The 20,126-nt window shown below is 34.9% G+C and overlaps 1 protein-coding gene across 1 annotated transcript in view; it reads right to left on the bottom strand.

The window, feature by feature from the left end:
- LOC115214536 (phospholipid-transporting ATPase ABCA7-like) overlaps positions 1 to 20,126 on the bottom strand; it is a 298,993-nt gene that overhangs the window by 23,235 nt on the left and 255,632 nt on the right. The window contains 1 exon segment of the mRNA XM_036504975.1: positions 15,969 to 16,074. Within this exon segment, the coding sequence (XP_036360868.1) occupies positions 15,969 to 16,074 (106 nt within the window).

Genomic DNA, 20,126 nt, shown 5'->3' with positions numbered 1-20,126 from the left:
GAGATGAGAAATCCTTGATATCCAACTTCTTCAGACAACTGAAGAAGAGAATCTTCTCATCTACCATTGAGACAATCCTCCTTTACTGATGTGAAAGTTAAACCCTTGCTAGGACCACAGCTAAATCCCTCAATGGTCACTGCACTCAGATACTCTTATATGGTCTTCAGCTGAGTGTAGAAAGTAATCAATGAACAACTCAATGGCAATCTCACCAGATGACCAACAGGAGTGCAGGAAGATGGCAGGTGAACCTCTCAGATGTTGCTGACAGTGCTCAGTAAACTCAGCTAAGTGATGACCTAGGAATTGACCGATGGGAGGATGAACTACGATTGTTCTTTTTTTTCAAAACTATGGCTAAATCCTGATGGAGGAAAGTGGCAACAACACTGCAGCTGAATTCTGGTCTCAGATGATGGAACAAGATATGTGGTAAACCTGTCACTGTATCTGACACAAGTAAACATTTTACTTGGTAGAGGATGATGTTCATGATGACGATGAGAAGAGGCTGCCAAGTCTTGAACAAGGCAAAGAATCCCCTTGACTCTTCATTGTCTCCACCTGTTAACCAACCTCTTTACAAAGTGTTTGGGGGGCATTTTGGGTGCACAAATGCTTTTTCTTTGAACTCTGGAAAACAAAAGAAATCATCATTGTTCTACATTGTCTCTGTTCATACAGGACAATGATACTAACAGAGTAGGTAGAAGAAAGGTTTCATAAGAAGGGGAAAAGAAGGAAGCAAATGGAGAAGAAAACAGGGTGATTGGGGTGACAGGTAGAAGAGAAGAAAGGGAAAGGTGTGAAGTTGTCCAAAGAGACAGTAATGGTACTGGTACAGTGTATGTAGAGTGTAATGGTATGAAGTAATGGGAGAGAATGAGTGATGGGTAGCTGTAAAATGGAATGAAGTTAAAGTGTGATAGAAGCCAATAGTGAGTAACCTGAGGAAGATGTTGAGGCTAGGAATATAGAAGGATAAAGTTAAAATTTAAGAAAAGGGGTATGAGTGATGAGTGGTCAATATTGCAAAGGAAAGAAGACTGGTGGATGTTTAAGGGTGAGAGAGTGAAGCTTGTGTGTGTGTGTGTGTGTAGGGGGTATCAGATGTGATGTAATCTCTTGTCATCTAGGCATAGTGACAAACAGAGGTACAAATAACAGTAGAAAATATAGAGAGCTGGTAGGTATCAGATGTCAATATATCTGACAGAATCTCATAAGACTTAAGCATCACAATGAATGGGAAGCACTCGATGCTGCTAAGAGAATGACAGTGAGTAGCAAGAGATGAGAGATGTACAAAATGTTGGAGAGAGAGAGAGAGAGAGGGAGTGCGCATATGTGCATGTGTATGATAGAAGCTAAAAGCAGGTAAGAGAGTGACTTATGTCAATACAGAAGTGACCTAAAAGACAGGTGTAAAAGATGGGGTATGATATTAATAGAGTAATCTCTTGTTACTCAAGCAACATGATGGAGTCGGAAAAAAGTAGATTATGGTAGAGATAGAGATTATGTATGGGTAGATATAAATTGGTAGGTGTGTATGTATGTATGTATGTATGTATGTATGTATGTAACATCATCATCATCATCATCGTTACTTAACATCTCTTTTCCATGCTGGCATGGGTTGGATACATCATCATCATCATATATTATATATATATATGTATATATATATATATATATATATTATTGATGTCATAAGAATCATTTTATAAACGTTCAACAGAAAGTGAAATAATTCTGTTTTGGAACATTCACTCTCGAGGCACATCACATAAAACTACAGCATGTAAATATTGGGATGAAAAATGTCATCATAACATCACTTGCTGGCTTTGAACACTGGATTTACTGTAAAAAACATATGGCTATATGTTTGTGTATGTGTGCTTATTCTAACCAGCAAGGCGTCTGCATAGTAGCGACACATTATTTAAGAAATAGCTGCCAAACTTCTCTTAAATCACTTAAGTCTCAATTGCTTTAAGCATGTATATATGTATGTCTGTATGCATATATATATGAACATGTGTATGTATCAATCTATCTATCTATCTATCTTATTTCTCTCTCTCTCTCCATATATATATATATATATATACATATATATATATATATATATATATATATATATATATATATATATATATATATTAATAATAATTGTAATAATATTAATAAAATGACAACAAAAGAATGAGACCTCGATATTATGTAAATAGAGGAATATATATATATAGGACAATCAGTAAGTTGTCAGAGTTTCAAATGGCAGAGGTAAGAGCCTCAAGGCATTTTCATTGGTTATTTTGATGATAGTCGATGAAAATAACTTGAAGCTCTTAGTTCCGGCTTTTGAAACTCTGAGTTGTATTATGATAACTTACTGATTGTCCTATACTAAATATATCTTTATATATATATATCACCTGAGGAGATGCATATGCACCTATGATGCATTACAACTGTTTGTACAACATCTCACCTGCAAAGTACTAGTGCATGATGAGTCGAAATGATTGTATGATTCTGAATAAAGAGTTTAGTGAATTCCATTTTCTTAATATTATACATGTATATATATGTATAAAAAACATATATAAAAATACACAATGAGACAAGAACGCAAAACATTCAAATAGACGACACAAAAAACGGATGGGTCATTCGAAGCCTCTAATCTTCAGTCAAGAACCGAATTATCCTCGCAATATATATATATGCAGGGTAGGGTGTAGAGGCAGGCAGCTAAGTGGTTAGATTCACTAGTGGGTTGGATTCATGATCATAAAAGTATGATTTTTATTCTGGGACTGGGAAACATATTGTGTTCTTGAGCAAAACACTTCATTTCACATTGCTCCAGTCCATTCAGCTGGTAAAAATGAGTAAACTTGCCACAGACTGGCGTCCTGTCCAGGTGGGGAACATATACACCATGGAAATCAGCCCTATGAGTCTATATGACTTGTAACAGATCTTTATCCTTTTTAATTTACACACTCACATATGGGAACTAATAACAAGTTAGACTCCACATGAAAGCTAGATGTGTCAGAAATAGCAACCATTTCTTTCTCAAATCACATCTTTGCAGTTCATGTTACTTTGATACAATAGCTGTGCACCATTTGATGGCTCTGTTAGCTGTATATAAAATGAAAAAAAAAGACCCCAAAAAAACATCATTTTAAATAAACATTACAATTCTGCCAAAAACGATTACCCACAATTTGAAATGAATACAGCTTTCATTGCCTTGCTAATTTCCTCCCCCACCATCACCTCTCCATCTCTCCCTCTTTTCATAGTTTGTACAAGAAAAAAATTTAGAGCTCATGTTTATTTAGATGCTGAGACTCAATTCATTTTAATTAAAAAACTTAATTTAAGAATTTTAAAAAAACAATTAATGTTGATTAACTATTTTTAATTATTAGAGACTGAGAAGACATTTTAAACTACTCTCTTAGGAGTTTCTGTATAATTTCTAAGGAAATAAATTGCATTAACTTAGATTTTAAAGAAAAATGGGTAGCATTTAATTCTTGAGTCTAATGCACACCTCTAGTTTCTAGATTTAAAAATCTGGTAAAATATCTTTCATCTTTCAATTATTTCAGTCATTAGACTGTGGCCATGCTGGGGCACTGCCTTGAAGAAGTTTAAGCCAAATGAATTGACTCAAGTACTTATTTTTGTTTTAATGCCTGGTACTTATTCTATCAGGCTCTTTTGCCAAATCACTAAGTTACATGAACATAAACATACCAACACTGGTTGTCAAGCAGAGGTGGGGTAGGGTGGGGTAGACAAGCACAGACACAAAGATGACATGTGCACAGACACACACACATACGACAAAGCTTCTTTCAATTTCCATCTACCAAATTCAATCTCAAGGCTTTGGTTGGCCCAAGGCTATAGTAGAAGACACTTGTCCAAGGTGCCTAACAATGGTACTGAAACCAGAACCACGTGGTTGGGAAGCAAGCTTTGTGCCTCACAGACACACCTGCACCTACGTATATACATGTAATCAATAAATACAGAAGTTATGGTATGACTGATTCAATGACATCCTCAGTTCATAAACTCATTTAAGTTTAGGGTAAGGATCTAACAAATCAATTATTAGTGAAGGACACATAGTGATACTGTTAATAGGGGAGGAGGAAAAAGTTAAATAATCTAGCTTCTGACTCAGCCAAGTGGGACTACCAATGATGATGAAATAATATTTGTAGTGATGATGATAATGATGATGAGGAGGAAGAGGAGGAGGATGGTGGTGATGTTGAAACATTTTAAAAATATTTGTAGATTACAAATAAACTAATTAATTCAAGATAAAAAAAAAATAACTGGTGCAGGTGGGGCTGTGTGGCAAGAAGCTTGCTTCCCAACCACATGGTTCAGGATTCATTCCCACTGCACGGCACCTTGAGCAAGTGTCTTCTACTATGGCATCAGGCTGACCAAAGCCTTGCGAGTGGATTTGGTAGACAGAAACTGAAAGAAGCCCATTGTATAAATGTATATATATGTATGTGTGTGTGTGTGTATATATATATATATATATATATATATGTGTGTGTGTGTGTCTTTGCGTCTGTGCTTGTTCTGCCACCCTGACAACTGGTGCTGAGGTGTTTATGTCCATGAAACTTAGTGGTTCAGTAAAAGAGACTGATAGAATAAGTACCAGGTTTTTGAAAAATAAGTATTGGGGTTAATACATTTGACTAAAGATTCTTGAAGGTGGTGCCCCAGTGTGAGCTGGCAGAAACATTAGCACGCCGGTATTTCATCTGTCTTTATGTTCTGAGTTCAAATTCCGCTGAGGTCAACTTTGCCTTTCATCCTTTTGGGGTCAATAAGTTAAGTACTAGTTGTGTACAGGGGTTGATCTAATCGACTAGCCCCCTCCACCAAAAGTTTGGGCCTTGTGCCTAGAGTAGAAAAAAAAAAGAAGTGGTGCCCTAGCATGGCCTTAGTCAAATGACTGAAACAAGTAAAAGATAAAAGAAAAGATCTCCAGTGATAATTATAAGTCAAGATACTAAATCTCAGAGCTTCTACATGTTCATTTGATCTGTTAAAAATAGCAACAAAATCTCCTTCAAATCACATTCATTATCATCATCATCATTTAACATCTACTTGTTCATGATTGCATGGTCCAAATACAGTTTATTTGAAGCAGATTTTTCTACAGCCAGCCTTCATCTGTTTCCAAGCAAAGTAATATGTGTCCATGGCCAGACATTCTTGCAGAATATTGGAAATAAATAACACTGCTTGTATGACTGACACTCATTTACAACTATCATGCAATGTCAAAACAAGGAGACACAAGTACCTCCTCCCCCCACACACTACCTCTCTCTCTCTCGCACACACACACACACACACACACACACATTTGTATGATAGGCTCCTTTCAGTTTCTGTCAACCAAATTCACACAAAAGACTTTGGTTAGCCCAAGATTACAGCGGAAAACACTTGTCAGCAGGACTGAACCCAGGACCATGTGGTTGAGAAGCAATCTTCTTACCACACAACCATGCCTTCTACCACCTTAACCTTTAGCACACTGTAGGTGCATTAAGTCGTCATACAAGTTTTCTGTCCTGTAGTTGCTGGGCAGTGGCAGGGGGAAACAGTTGTAGAGAAAATGCAATGTCCTAGAGGTTAAACAGAAGAAGGACACGTTGGATTATATAGTTTGATATATTCTCTGCTTGAGGTAGGAAATATGGCATGGTGATGGCTCAGACACTTTTGATCATGGATCAACTTGACCTGGTTTGACTTGGGTCTAAACAAACAAACATACAATACATGTGAGCACTGGTAGCTATCCAGGGCAAATGTTCTCATTAATGCATCAATCGAATTGGCTAATTTCTTTTATTTATTTAGTAAACAAACTATCACGTTGCAAAGCTGTTGGCTACTATTTAAGAAGCTAAAAAAATTAATCTTGTCACTATCATTTGGATTACACGCAATGAATCAAAGATTAAATGTGACTTGTTATTTTTTTTCCTTTTTTGTGCGTGTTCTATATTAAATCTGCCAGTACACACAATGCAAATAGTTTTAGCTGTATTAATGGGTTTATGTGAAAATGACGAAATAAAGAGCAATTTAATTTTCTATATGACAATGATGAATTTTTTTTTACTATGGTAATAATTAAAATGAGCATGATTACAATTATACTCCTTATATTCTTCAGTTACTAACTTTGAGGCACTTTTCAGTACTATAAAATTTTGAAGTTAAATTTTTCCTTAGAGACATATATCCTCCTCCTCCTCCTCCTCATTATTTCCATTTCTGTTCTCAGAGCTCTCAATTTCACTTGCTCTGGTTAATTCTGTAAGAGCAGAGCTGTACATGTTGTCAAAGATCCCACAGGGTCTCTTTTCACGATACTTAACACCCAATCAGATTCCCCGGCATAAAGAATAAATAATTCTTTTAGCGCAACAGACATCAGTAAAAGCAACCAAAATAATTACAGCCTACTATGATTTGGAGTAGCATAGTGGAACAGTGGGAGTCAAGAATGAGGAAAAGAGAGACAGTTAAATCTACATTCATCATTATTACATTTCTAAGATTATTTGCAGCATATTGTCTCCAACTCTTAAGAATTAAGCCCTTTGGGAGTTAACAGTTAAGTTTCTGCTAGTGGTGATAAATGAATTAAATGTCAGATATTCTCCCTGGCCCTAATTTTATTGAGACCAAAAGTCTAGCCTAATCTACATAAAAAGGCATATCAGGGACCTGCTAGTAAGAGAATGACAGAGAGAGAGGGAGTTGAGAACTAGAATGAGGAAGGAAGGGGGTGGTCAAATATATTTAGATTATCAAATAAAAAAGGCATAAGGTTGAAAACAAAAAGAGGCCAAAAACCTTAAGGGTAGTAGTTAAAACTGAGGGTGATGGAGCATATCTCAACTATGAAATTAAGTTAAAAATTCAAAAAGGGATTTTATAACCATATAGAGAAAAACGGGGATATATAAATTATCTTAAACCCTAAAAATGGGGTACTATAATATATATAAGAGAAAGTTCATAAGGCTTTTCCTAAGTATAATACTAAGGTGGTCATACTAAAACCATTCAACAATGAATTTATAATTAAATTAAATGTCATCTGAGGAGTACATAGGTTTTTATGGTTGTGCTTTTCTTTTTTGTCAAAAAACACTCGCACTGTTTATTGGTCTACTGGGGCAGAAACAGTTAAGGTCATGTTTGTCTACATACTCTTTGTCACATGTAAGTCTAAGGAGGTGGCTCAGTTCCTTTATATTAACATCATGAAACTCATGGTCTCCAAATACCTAACCTACCAGAATGCAGCAATTGTGGATAATACCAAGTGCAATATCTTAGTAAAATACTTGGTAAGGGTGATGAGAAACATATCCTGAATGTGTGACCCAACAAAATTAGGTAGACACAAACAACACTTAATCTACCCCATGCAGTTCTCTGGGTACAGCCATCGAGACAAGATCGGAGTGTACAAAGTAGCCATGGCTAAATTCAAGACCATGTTAGAAAATGATGCAAAGAGGATTTGCCTGCTATATAGAAGCAAATCATGGAACAGCAGAGAAAAAACTAAGAGGAAGATAGCTAAGGGCAACTGGTGATAGCCAAAAATACCAGAGTGTCATGTTTGTTAATACTACCCCTAAAGGTGAACTAACATGTCATTTTAGAAAAGCCCCACCTTAAACAATTCTATGTATAAATGTAGTGGAAAGGCCAGGTACCTCCATAAAATCCTTGATCAGTAGAACATACCCATTTGAGAGAATCACCTTTACCAATAGGAATGGTATAGTGTGTAGAGTAAGCCCAAAGATAAACTGCAAAACGAGGAGTGCTCTCTGTAGCATAAGCTGTACAGAGGGATGGTGCAGAAGCAGGACAATGACATATTCTAGAGGGACAGCCCATAGCATAGGTGGGAGGATAAGTGAGCATTAGTGGGAACTCACAGAGGAGAAAAGCTCAAGCTTGTCAGTGCTATACCAACATGCTAAACTTGAGTATGTTGGGTTTGCTGGAGAACATAGATGTTGGGATCTTACTGATACATAGAACAGACACAATTCTTAGACAGATTACAGAGACGACACACATAATAGGAAATAGACCAAGCCTGAACAGAAAATGTGAATGAAGTAATAATTCCACAACTACCACCACCACATTCTGCAACCCAACAACTAAGGACAGAGTAAAAGAAAAATAAATAATGATACAGATACAAACAGTGTAATATACAAACCTATATACACACATATGACACACCTACACATACCTAACACATAGACACGCACATGTACAGATGTAAATGCATGCACATATAGGTTTACATACTACAGAAAGACAAAATGAGATAGACGGGACAAGACCAGACTGGAGTAGAGACATGAAGGACAGAAAGTCACTGAAGTGGTCACAGAATGTGTAACAAAAAACTCTGATAAAGCTAAAGTGAAGATCAAATAAATAGTGCGCGTGTTTATTGGCCAAAAAGAAAAAGAAAAGAAAAGACAATGACCATCTCCAAATATGACTGTGTGTGTATATATGTATATATATAATACGTTAAAACTTTCTCATAGTAATGTCATTAAATGTATTTTATTAGAATGTTTTACTTTATTGACTGTTTTAATTTAGCATTAGATCATGTATGAAGATTATGAAATAAAATTTTCAAGATAAAATTGAAATGGTAAAATTTCTTGGAAATGCTTTAACAAGATGGCCCAAAGACATCAAATATTTATAAATACCTCACACATTCTATTTTTTATGTTTTATGTAAATGTATGCATACATATGTATGTATGTATGTATGTATGTATGTATGTATGTATGTATACATGCATGTGTGTGTATATATATATATATATATATATAAATGCATATACATATGTATATATGTCCATGTATACAGATATATGCATGTATATATATATATATATATATATACACACACACACATATATATGTGTGTGCATGTGTGTATGTTCATATATATATATATATATATATATATATATATACACACACACACATATACATACTCTCCATAATTATAAAGGTTAGAAGATTAATCTGATTATTTCAGAAATATTTGAAAATATCTGATTTGATTATAGCAGACATTTTATGGCCAATAGCAAAATGATGATAGAAATAGAATGTAGGACATTCTAAGCTGGATTCAACAGAAATGGATTTCCTCACAACGTTCCAGGCATTAACCTTTTTACAAAATATAATGAATGTATCTCTCCCACCATCAAAACTAAATATTTTCACAGTTATAACATGTAATTTGCCTATTGTTAGTTCATGCACATTTATTTCTTCCATGCAAAGGCAAAAAAAAGTTTCAACACAGCCTTGTACAAACAATTTAGTTGTCTTATATTTTATGCACAACACAGTGTAAAGAAGAAAAACTGAAATGCATTAGACATCTTACAAAGCCTTGCTGTAAATGAAATAAAAATGTAAACACACTACTTTGGTGATATTGATCTTTATGTTTTATCTTTTACTTGTTTCAGTCTTTAGACTATAACCATGATAGAATACCACCTTGAGGTTATTTAATTGAACAGATTGATCCTGGACTTATTTCTAGGTCTGGTACCCATTCTATTGGTTTTCTTTTGCCAAACTGCTAAGTTACAGAGATGTAAACAAACCAACACTGATTGTCACACATAGATACAAACATTCATATATATGTATATATATATATATATATATTATATATATATATACATACATACACACACACATATGATGGGCTTCTTTCAGTTTCTGTCTTCCACATCCACATACAAGGCTTTGGTCAACCTGGGGCTATAACAGATGACACAAACCTGAGGAGTCACACACTGGGATTGAATTGATGACCACATAGTTGGGAAGCAAGTTTTTTTTTACCACACAACGAAGCCTATACCAATGTGAGGAAAAATGAGGAAGAGACTTTCTTGGCAATCCATTTTAGTGTCTACTGACAACTTCTCAGAGGAAATATATGTGCCTGGTTTATTTCCCCACAGTAGGAGAGACCAATTTCTATATAAAGCAGTCCTAAATTTGGTTAGCTCCATAGTGGATAACCCAATTGCATATTTGATCTTTTCACAGCTTGTTATTAATAAAGCAATACTTATCTTATGCACAACATAGTATAAAGTAGAGGAATTTAAATAAAGTTAAACATTACAAAACTTGATTTATATACAGAAAGATTTGGTTTAGCCTCACAAGTGAGTTTTACACATCTCATATATTTAAATCATATCTGAATTAGTGACCAGTAATTGTATGCAATGTCTCTGAAACACATCAACTCTTAATCCACTAAAGGCTTGTGGTTAAAAAATATACCACCTCGAGAACCCAGTTTCTACAAAAACTGTTCACTGGGAGCTGCACGAAGCCGGGTTTCATGTGGTGGGCTGTAATCAGAGAACCACTACTTTCAAAAACAAACGTTACTAAGTGTTTAGAGTGGGGCAAAAACCTACAGAATTGGTCCCTAGAGCAGTGGGAAAATGTTACTTTCTCAGACAAGTCATCCTTTACCTTATTTCCAACCACCAGCTGAGTATACATGTGGAGACAGCCAAAAGAAGCATTTGACTCAGACTGCCTTCTTCCAACTGTTAAAAATGGAGGAGGATCTGTGACGATCTGGTGGGGGATGGGGGGGGGAGGCTAGATCTTGGAAATCTGCCAGCCCAATGCTTTCCCTTCATGGCAGAATTAATAGTCAAGACTATTTAAGCATTTTATCTGATCAAATTCATCCTATGGTTGTGGAACTGTTTCCAGAGAGAAACACAATCTTTCACCTATTCACACAGCTAAAGTTGTTACTGAATGGTATGAGGAACCTTCTAGTGAAGTTGAACATTTTATCTGGTCACCACAGTTCCCAGATTTTAATATTATTGAACATTTATGGTGCATTTTAGGAAAACAAGTAAAGAGTCGATATCCTTCACCATCACCACTACAAGAACTCGAGACTGTTTTAGCTGAAGAATAGACAAAAATTCCTTTGGAAAGAATTCAAACTTTGTACGAGTCCGTACCTCATAGAATTCAAGCTGTAATTATTGCCAAAGGCATTCTTACCCCATATTAAAATAAATTTGTTTGAAATTTTAAGGTGTTTCCATTATTTTGTCCAACCCCTGTATATACACACACATATATATGCACACATACATATATACACACAAACACATATTATATATGTATATATTTGCTGTTATATACATTAATATATATACATATATTAATCTCAATTATCCCAAAGTCTGTATTCTTTATGTACCAATATCTTCTCAATCATAGTAACATTGTGTTTTTGTTTTTTCTCATTCATTCTTAGTAACCATATTTTTTTGGGTTTCATATACTCTGATAACTTTGCATAAAGATGTTACTTAATGCATGTTTTATTAAGTTCCGATTCCTTACATCAAAAGTAAACTGTTTCACTCCTTCACTTGTGAAAAATCCTCTTTGTTCAGTTTGCAGATTAATTTCTCATGCAATCCACATGAAAATTCTAAAATGTAGAATAGAATCTATCTCATTCAATAACTTAGAGAGCAAGTGCAGTGTATCTAAGCAGAAAGTAAATTGAATCATATATCCAAATTGTTTAGACAGATATGTAGAGGAAATTTTTTCAAACTGCATAGATGAAACAGCTCTGAAACAGGTTTTGGTGTTACAGTATTATATAAACCACAGAGTATAAGTCTGAAAGGTGTCTAGGTTTTGACACTAAGTTCATTTGGTGCTTGTGATATGACAAATGCATTTAATTGTGTTTGAAAGTTGGCTAACAGTCGGAAAACTGCCATGGAATCCATTTCTGCTTAAAAGTTGATTTCTAGTGTCCTTTGCATGCACAGGCTCATGTGCACAAATACACACACACATGTATGAACAACTATACATACACATGTACATGCACACACACACAGATATATATGCATACATATATACATACATACATACATACACACACACATACATAAATACATACATACATACATACATATATACATACATACATACATACATATATACACACCTGTATATGTATATTTGAAAATTACATTGTTGTAGCACTATGAGAGACTGTATTGATATATTGTTTTTAGGTGATGAGCTAATACCAACTTGATACTCCATATCTTTCCAATTTAAGAAGCTGAACACTGCAAGGAAACGAAACTCTTGACAACAGTTTCGATCAGAGCTCAACCTTAATTTAAACATCACCATCACTTATTCCAATAGAAACATATTTCAAACTTATTATGAGGCTCACATGTAAAGTCCTAGCACCCCATATATTGTACACACCTGTTCTAAACCTTCCATTTTGTAACAGATATATGATAAAAGTAACTTTGTTTACCAGATTTCTTCTTTATTTTCACCTCTGAATAAACAAGAAATTGACAAACAGGTTTCAAAAAGTCTATATATCTTTTTAAAGAATATCTAAATATATCAATGATTCTGATAATAAATAATGGTATTATTTTATTACACTCAAAACTAATTTTATAGTCAAGGAGGTATACTAAAGTGAAGGAAATTTTACGTGCTAGCACAATTTATTTTACTTTTAATTAGCTTCATGTCAATTCTTATTGAGTAAACTGATAATCAAAGAAATTACAGCTGTAACAATTTCCAGGATTGCATAATAGCGTATCTATGACTATGTTATGTGATAAGTATTTCCTTATTTCAGATGACAGTATGGAATTTAAGGGTGATTTGGTTGCTATTTCTAGCAGTTAAACTACTACAGCAGATTGTGTAAGTTATACCACATCTGTCTTCTTTTGTCTTTTACTTGTTTCAGTCACTAAACTGGAGCCATGCTGGAGCACCACCTCGAAAGGTTGGATGAATTGACCCCCCAGTACTTATTTTTTTAGAGCCTGGTACTTATGCTATCAGTCCCATTTTTTTTTTTTTTACCAAACTGCTAAGTTATGGGGAAGTAAACAAACCAAGTCTGGTTGTCAAACACACACACGACAGGCTTCTTTTAGTGTCCATCATTCAAATCAACTCATGAGGCTTTAGTTGGCCTGGCGCTACAATAGAAGTCACTTGCCCAAGGTGCCATGTAGTGGGACTGGACCCAGAGCCATGTGGCTGGTAAGCAAATTTCTTACTATACAGCCTACATCTAACACAAGCTATCATTTAAAAATTATATCTATATTGTAAACATTTCTGAAGTCTGCTTTTATTTTCAACATCAACTTATCTACAGAGATCAACATTATCATGTTTGTCATTGTTTTAACATTCACTTTTAATGCTCGCACGGTTTGGCTGGTGTTCACTGGGGCAGATTTTCTACAGTCAGATGTTGCCAACCTTCACCTGTTTCTAAATAAGGTAATATTTTCCCCATGGAAAATATGTTTCCATGAATGATGAAAAACAGAATGACACTACTTGTATGAGGGTAACACTTATTTATAACTACTGTGTGATGTCAAGATAACACACACACACACACATACATGATAAACTATTTTCAGTTTCTATCTTCCATGACTACTCACAGGTGGAAGCAAGTGGCTTAGTGGTCAGAGTGTTGAACTCATGATCGTGAGATTGTGGTTTCGATTTCTGGTTTTCATTGTAGTTTTGATTCGCGAGTAGTGCATTTGTGTTCCTGAGCAAAACACTTCATTTTACATTACTCCAGCTCACTCAGCTAGCAAAAATGAGTAATCCTCAACGGCCCAGCATCCCATTCAGGTGGGGAGAATTTATACATCATGAAACTGGGAAACTGGCCCTTTACTTTACTTTATGTCTACTCACAAGGCTTCAATCAGCTCAGAGCTATGTAGAAGAAGCCTGGTTTAGGAGTCACACAGTGGAATTGAACTCAGTACTATGCGGTTGGGAAGCGAACTCTTAATCATTCAGCTATGCCTGTGCTTCAATGTTATTGTCTATTTCATAATTCACAGATGAATGAAAAGCAAAGCTAACTATGACCAAATTCAAGCCCACAATACAGATGTACCGAAGTAGATATTGTAGTATTTAGCACTATTCTCTATAGTTCTGCATTGAAACCTGACTAGTGGTAACTTTGTTTAGTTTTGCAATTCTTTGCCTGTCCTGGTATCACATGTGGATACACAAGGCATATTTCCCTGGTACATGGTTTGGCTGGTGTTCATTGGGGCAGTCAGATGTTGCCAATCTTCATGTATTTCCCAAATAAGGTAATATTTTCCCCATGGAAAATATGTTTCTATGAATGATGGAAAACAAAATGACACTACTTGCATGAGGGTGACACTCATTTATAACTACTGTGTGATGTCAAGACAATACACACAGAGTAACTTAGGACTTATGAAGAGAAAGCTTTATATGACACAGAACATATGAAACAAGGTCTAACTAAAAGGTTAGTAAAAATAAGTGCTGGTAATATATTAAGTCAATTTAGTTGATAATACTTCACCTTTCTCACAAAAACTGGTTCCTATGTGTAGTTATTTCACTTACATTAATACTGCTTTTCAGAAACATCATGCCCTTCAAAGGCTCTATTTCTTACCCATATATGAAGTTGATTAAAGATACTTATGATAATGAAATCTCAAGTGACTTATGCTATCACACTGATTAGCATGATGGTCACAGTAATCTGAAGTTAACAACACTGGTCATGATTTCAACAAGATTTATCAGCTTATAAAAATTAGTTAATTAACAGTTATTAACTCATTAATCAGAAATCAACAATAACCAATGAAGAGCTTCTTGCCATTCGGTATTTATTATGTGATTTCAATATCACACTTTCTTCACTTTGATGTAATTTTTATGGAAGTCATTATAGCTTTGCTGTTGTCTAATGTTAACATTTCTCTTTGACTTTTTCATTTCATAATTAGGAATTTTTAAAGCTGAAATATTAAAACAAAAAACATAATTTTCTCTACAATCTGTATCAGTTAAGTAGCTTTCTTCAATTTCCATCCTTAGAGCTATATAACAATACTGTAAAGCAACAATGATTTCTTTCTAGACTTGAATCTCGACATATCTATTCATCAAATTATTTATTATATCTCTTCTCTCAAGGAAGAAAATCCTGTATATTGAGAAATATGAATTGCAAAGGAGAAATCAATAAAATGTTTAACCACTACATGCAGAGGCATGTTATGATTGGTATTGTTGTGTCTTTTGCTGATGATACAATACACCGTTATAACCATTTATGTGTCAGAAAAATAAGTAAAAGGAAAGAGAGAGAGAGAGTAAAAGAGATAATGTCTTCTTGGTAGGCTGTTGAAATAACTGTACTAACAAATTAACTTTTGTTTCATTAGTGCTGTAGCATTACTGAAACCAGGGGCTGTTAGATCTGGTTGGGTGATATTTTTTGCCAATAACATCTATTCACTCTCATAAGAATTTCATTTGCTTTAAGACCAAGTAGGGTAAAAAGCCAGGGTAGCTTGAAGATATTTCAAATGAGACATGTCAACCATCACAAACATCAAAGTTTAAATGTTTAGTACTGAAAATACTAAGTGACCAATATGATATTTAAATCATGAAATGATAACAACAAAAGATATTTTGGGGACAATATTTTGCCAGTATAATAGGTTGTTTTGAATAAATCACTTTGGTTGGTTTTGCAACAGCTAAAAGTTGATTGGTTTGAATGGTAGACTGTCAAAGTGCCAAGACCAAATGTGTTAACATATGAAGAGGAGGGAATATCTAAATTGATAAAGTGAAATAAAAAAAAAAATCCGAATGAAGAAAAATTTATTTACCTTGCGGTGAGTTGCCATATTTTTCTGCAACAAACTTCAAATCTGCATGCATATCAATTTCTGTTTCGATTGTACTTGACTGTGAATTTGCAAAATTTATGAACACCTACAATAAAATAACATGAAAATAACATCAAGTTTAATTAAAATATGAAATTATGTAAATATATAATTGCTTTCACTCAGTAAAAGTATGTATTGTAGCACTTTTGAAATATCACTGAAATAAAGAATTAAAGATACCAGATATGAGCTTGGAGGACAAAAGCTAAACAAATTTTGTTTTTCCAGTTCCAGCTCAGAGCTGCGGCCATGCTGATGCACCGTCGTTAAAAAAATTTTTTTAAATACAAAAAAGAAAGTGTAAAATCATAGACTTTGCTATACCATATTGATAGTAGAGTGGATACCAAAGAAATTTAGAAAATTAAGAAATATCAAGACCAAGCCAGAGAGATGAAGAACTTGTGAGGCAGAAATGTGACAATTATTCCTGTGGTGCACTTGGCATAACACCCAAAAAGTTACCTAAGAAATTGAAGAAAATTGGAATTGAGATATGTACTGTTACTCTGTAGAAAAGTGCCACCCGGTAAACTGCAAGAATCCTAAGGAAGATTCCTGAGATATGAGGAGGTTTGTTGTCACCAAACCTCAAGATTGCATTTTTTGCTCATTAAATTCACATGTAATATTTTGAATAATAATGATGATGATGATAATAATAATGATAATAATAATAATAATAGTAATAATAATAATAATAATAATAATGATAATAATAATAATAATAATTTTCCTGCATGGAAAATACCCTAACTGCCTGTCCAAGCCAGATATTGATCAAAATGTAACACACCAATGGCTACAAGGGACAGGTCTGAAAGGGGAAACAGAAGGGTTTGTTATTGCAGCGCAAGATCAGAGCTTACCTATCAGAAACTACAATGCAAACATCCTTAAAGATGAATCTGACCCCTTGTGCAGAATTTGTGAAAAATTCAAAGAGACAATTGATCATGTTGTTTCTGGCTGCCCAGTCCTCGCTGAAAAGGAGTACCTCATAGGACATGATAGACGAAGGCAGTACATCCACTGGAATGCTTGTAAATACAACAAAATTAAATCCCATGATAAGTGGTACAGGCATCATCCAGAGGATGTAGTAAATGGTGAGGGCGTCACCATCCTTTGGAACTTCTCAATACAAACAGACAGAAAAATTGACTCCAATTGACCAGACATTGTGATCAAGGACTACAACAGAGAAACTTGTCTGTTAATAACTATGTCTGTCCCACAAGATCAAAATGTCTCAAGAAAAGAATATGAAAAGCTTTCTCACTATAAAGATCTGCAAATTGAAATAATGTGGAAGCTTAATACTATGATAATACCAGTGGTAATTGGCATGTTGGGAATGATAAAGAAGGGAGCTGAGAAGTATATTAAGCAACTCCTTGGTAACTTCAATCTTCGTGAACTACAAAAGATAACTTTGATGGGTACAGCCCATATACTATGGAAAGCAATTTCCATCTAAAATGGAATAAATGTGGTGATAATTTTAGCATGCATAGCAAAACAAAAGTGCCTTTGCTACTCTTGGCTTCTGGAAGATGCCTGGTACAGGCAGCTGAAAAAAATGTTATAATGAAAAGAAACCATAAATGATGATGATGATAATATTTTAAAGGATTGACCTAACTCTTCATAAATCTAAAATGTTTGGCAAGTTCTGTTGAACTACTGACATCATATCTGTGCCCATTGAATCTTTTGTTTAATTGTTCTGTTATACATCCAACATAAATAAAGTTGTGTTTGGTGCATTCTGCTGCATACACCAAATGGGAATCCCTACATGTCCCACCTTCCATGTAAATCATAACATTTCTGTTATGATCCCTGATGAAATTGACTTGACTCATGTTGTTGCAGAATGATTAGGGCTTACCTCTCTTGCAGCTGTTTTTCAAAGTACAGCATGCAGAAACTCTAATGTTAGTTTTTTTTGGAGTCAGAAGTAGAGGTTAATAGCTCTCTCATATTTTAATTCCATCTAAAGGCTACAACAGATGGCTGAGGAAACAAGGATATTTTTCTGCAACATGCTGGTAACTTTCCTGTAACACTTTTGAAATGCCAGCGAAATTTCAGTACCAGTTAATCACTAAAAGAATTCTGTCACATATTGTACTTTGTTTGCTAAAATTATGCATGAAAATTTGACTTCCTTTGCTAATCTTAGTTATGCCATTTGCAATTTCCGTTAATCATGATTCACTGTAACTGCATTTGATATAATGGTGTACGAAAGTATTTTTATGTTTCCAGTACAAACCTGCTTTATCTTCAAACATTGGGATTTCAGATTTGACCAAGTTATATGATGTGATATCATTCAACCAATAAAATATCTTTAACAATCACATTGCATTCGTTGTATTGTCTAATAATAATAATAATAATCATAATAAATCCAAACTAAAACTACAACAGCAACGGACCACGATAAAACGATGGCAAGAAAAGCCCCTTCATGGCAAATACTGGACTAAACTAAATGCAAAACAAATAGACAGAGAAAAATCCCAGCAATGGTTGAGAAGCTCAGGACTCAAAGCAGAGACTGAAGGACTTTTAATTGCAGCACAAGACCAAAGCCTCCCCACTAGAATTTACCAAAAACATGTAATGAAAAGAAATATAACAGGTAACTGCAGAATATGTGGAGATGGACAAGAAACAATAAATCATATTATGCCTGGCTGCCCAGTCCTGGCTAAGAAGGAATATATTCACAGACACAACAGAGTTGGGACCTACATACACTGGAAACTATGCCAACACTATGGAATAACAACAGAAAAAGGATGGTATAGGCACACACCAGAAAAGGTCACAGAAAATGAGAACAGCCATATTCTGGGATATGCCAATACACACAGATAGAGAAATTAAGGCCAGTAGGCCAGATATAGTTGTCAGAGATCATGAAGGAAAAAAATGCTTTCTAATTGATGTATCAATACCAGCAGATGACAACGTTTCTCTAAAAGAAATGGAGAAAGTTTCAAAACACAAAGACCTGGAAATAGAGGTAACTCGAAAATGGAATCTTAAAACAAAAACAATTCCTATCATGGTAGGTGCATTAGGCATGATAAAAAATATTCAGACAAATACATGACAAAAACACCAGGACTTACAAATATATATAACATACAGAAAAATTGCACTACTGGGCACTGCACACATCCTACGCAAAACACTTTCAATACAGTAACCATAAGAGAATCACAGCAAACCACAGCACATACCCAAGGCACACAGAGCTGCGCTCGGTAGTGAAGTGAAAGCATGTTATAAAAATAAAACTACTGAATAATAATAATGATAATAATAATAATAATCATCATCATCGTTTAACGTCCGTTTTTCCATGCTAGCATGGGTTGGACAGTTCAACTGGGGTCTGGGAAGCCAGAAGGCTGCACCAGGCCCAGTCTGATCTGGCAGTGTTTCTACAGCTGGATGCCCTTCCTAACACCAACCACTCCATGTGGGTGCTTTTTACGTGCCACCTGCACAGGTGCCAGACGAGGCTGGCAAATGGCCACGATCGGATGGTGCTTTTTACGTGCCACTGGCACAGAGGCCAGTTGGGGCGGTGCTGGCAATGGTCACGTTCGGATGGTTCTCTTACGTGCCACCGGCACTGGTATCACAGCTACAATTTCCATTGATGTTGATCGATTTCGATTTTGATTTTCAAATAATAATAATAATAATAATGATAATAATAATAATAATAATAATAATAAGGTGGTAAGCTGTAGAATCATTAGCACACTGGACAAAATGCTTAGCAGTATTTCATCTTTTCAAATTCTGCCAGGGTAAGCTTTGCCTTTCATTCTTTTAGGGCCAATGAAATAAATATAAGTTAAATGTAATCAACTGGGGTCAATGTAATTGACTGGTCCCTTCCCCACAAATTTCAGAAGCATTAGCACATCAGGAAAAATGCTTAGTGGCATTTCTTCTGGTTGTATATTCTGAGTTCCAATGGAGATGAGGTCAACTTTACTTTTTATCCCTTCAGTTGAGCACTGGAGTCAATGTAATTACATAAACCACCCACAAAAATTACTG

The sequence above is a fragment of the Octopus sinensis genome, linkage group LG7 (assembly GCF_006345805.1).
Source record: "Octopus sinensis linkage group LG7, ASM634580v1, whole genome shotgun sequence".
NCBI lineage: Eukaryota > Metazoa > Mollusca > Cephalopoda > Octopoda > Octopodidae > Octopus > Octopus sinensis.
Note: the sequence above shows the minus strand (reverse complement) of the source record. Positions and strands in the feature narration are given on the sequence as shown.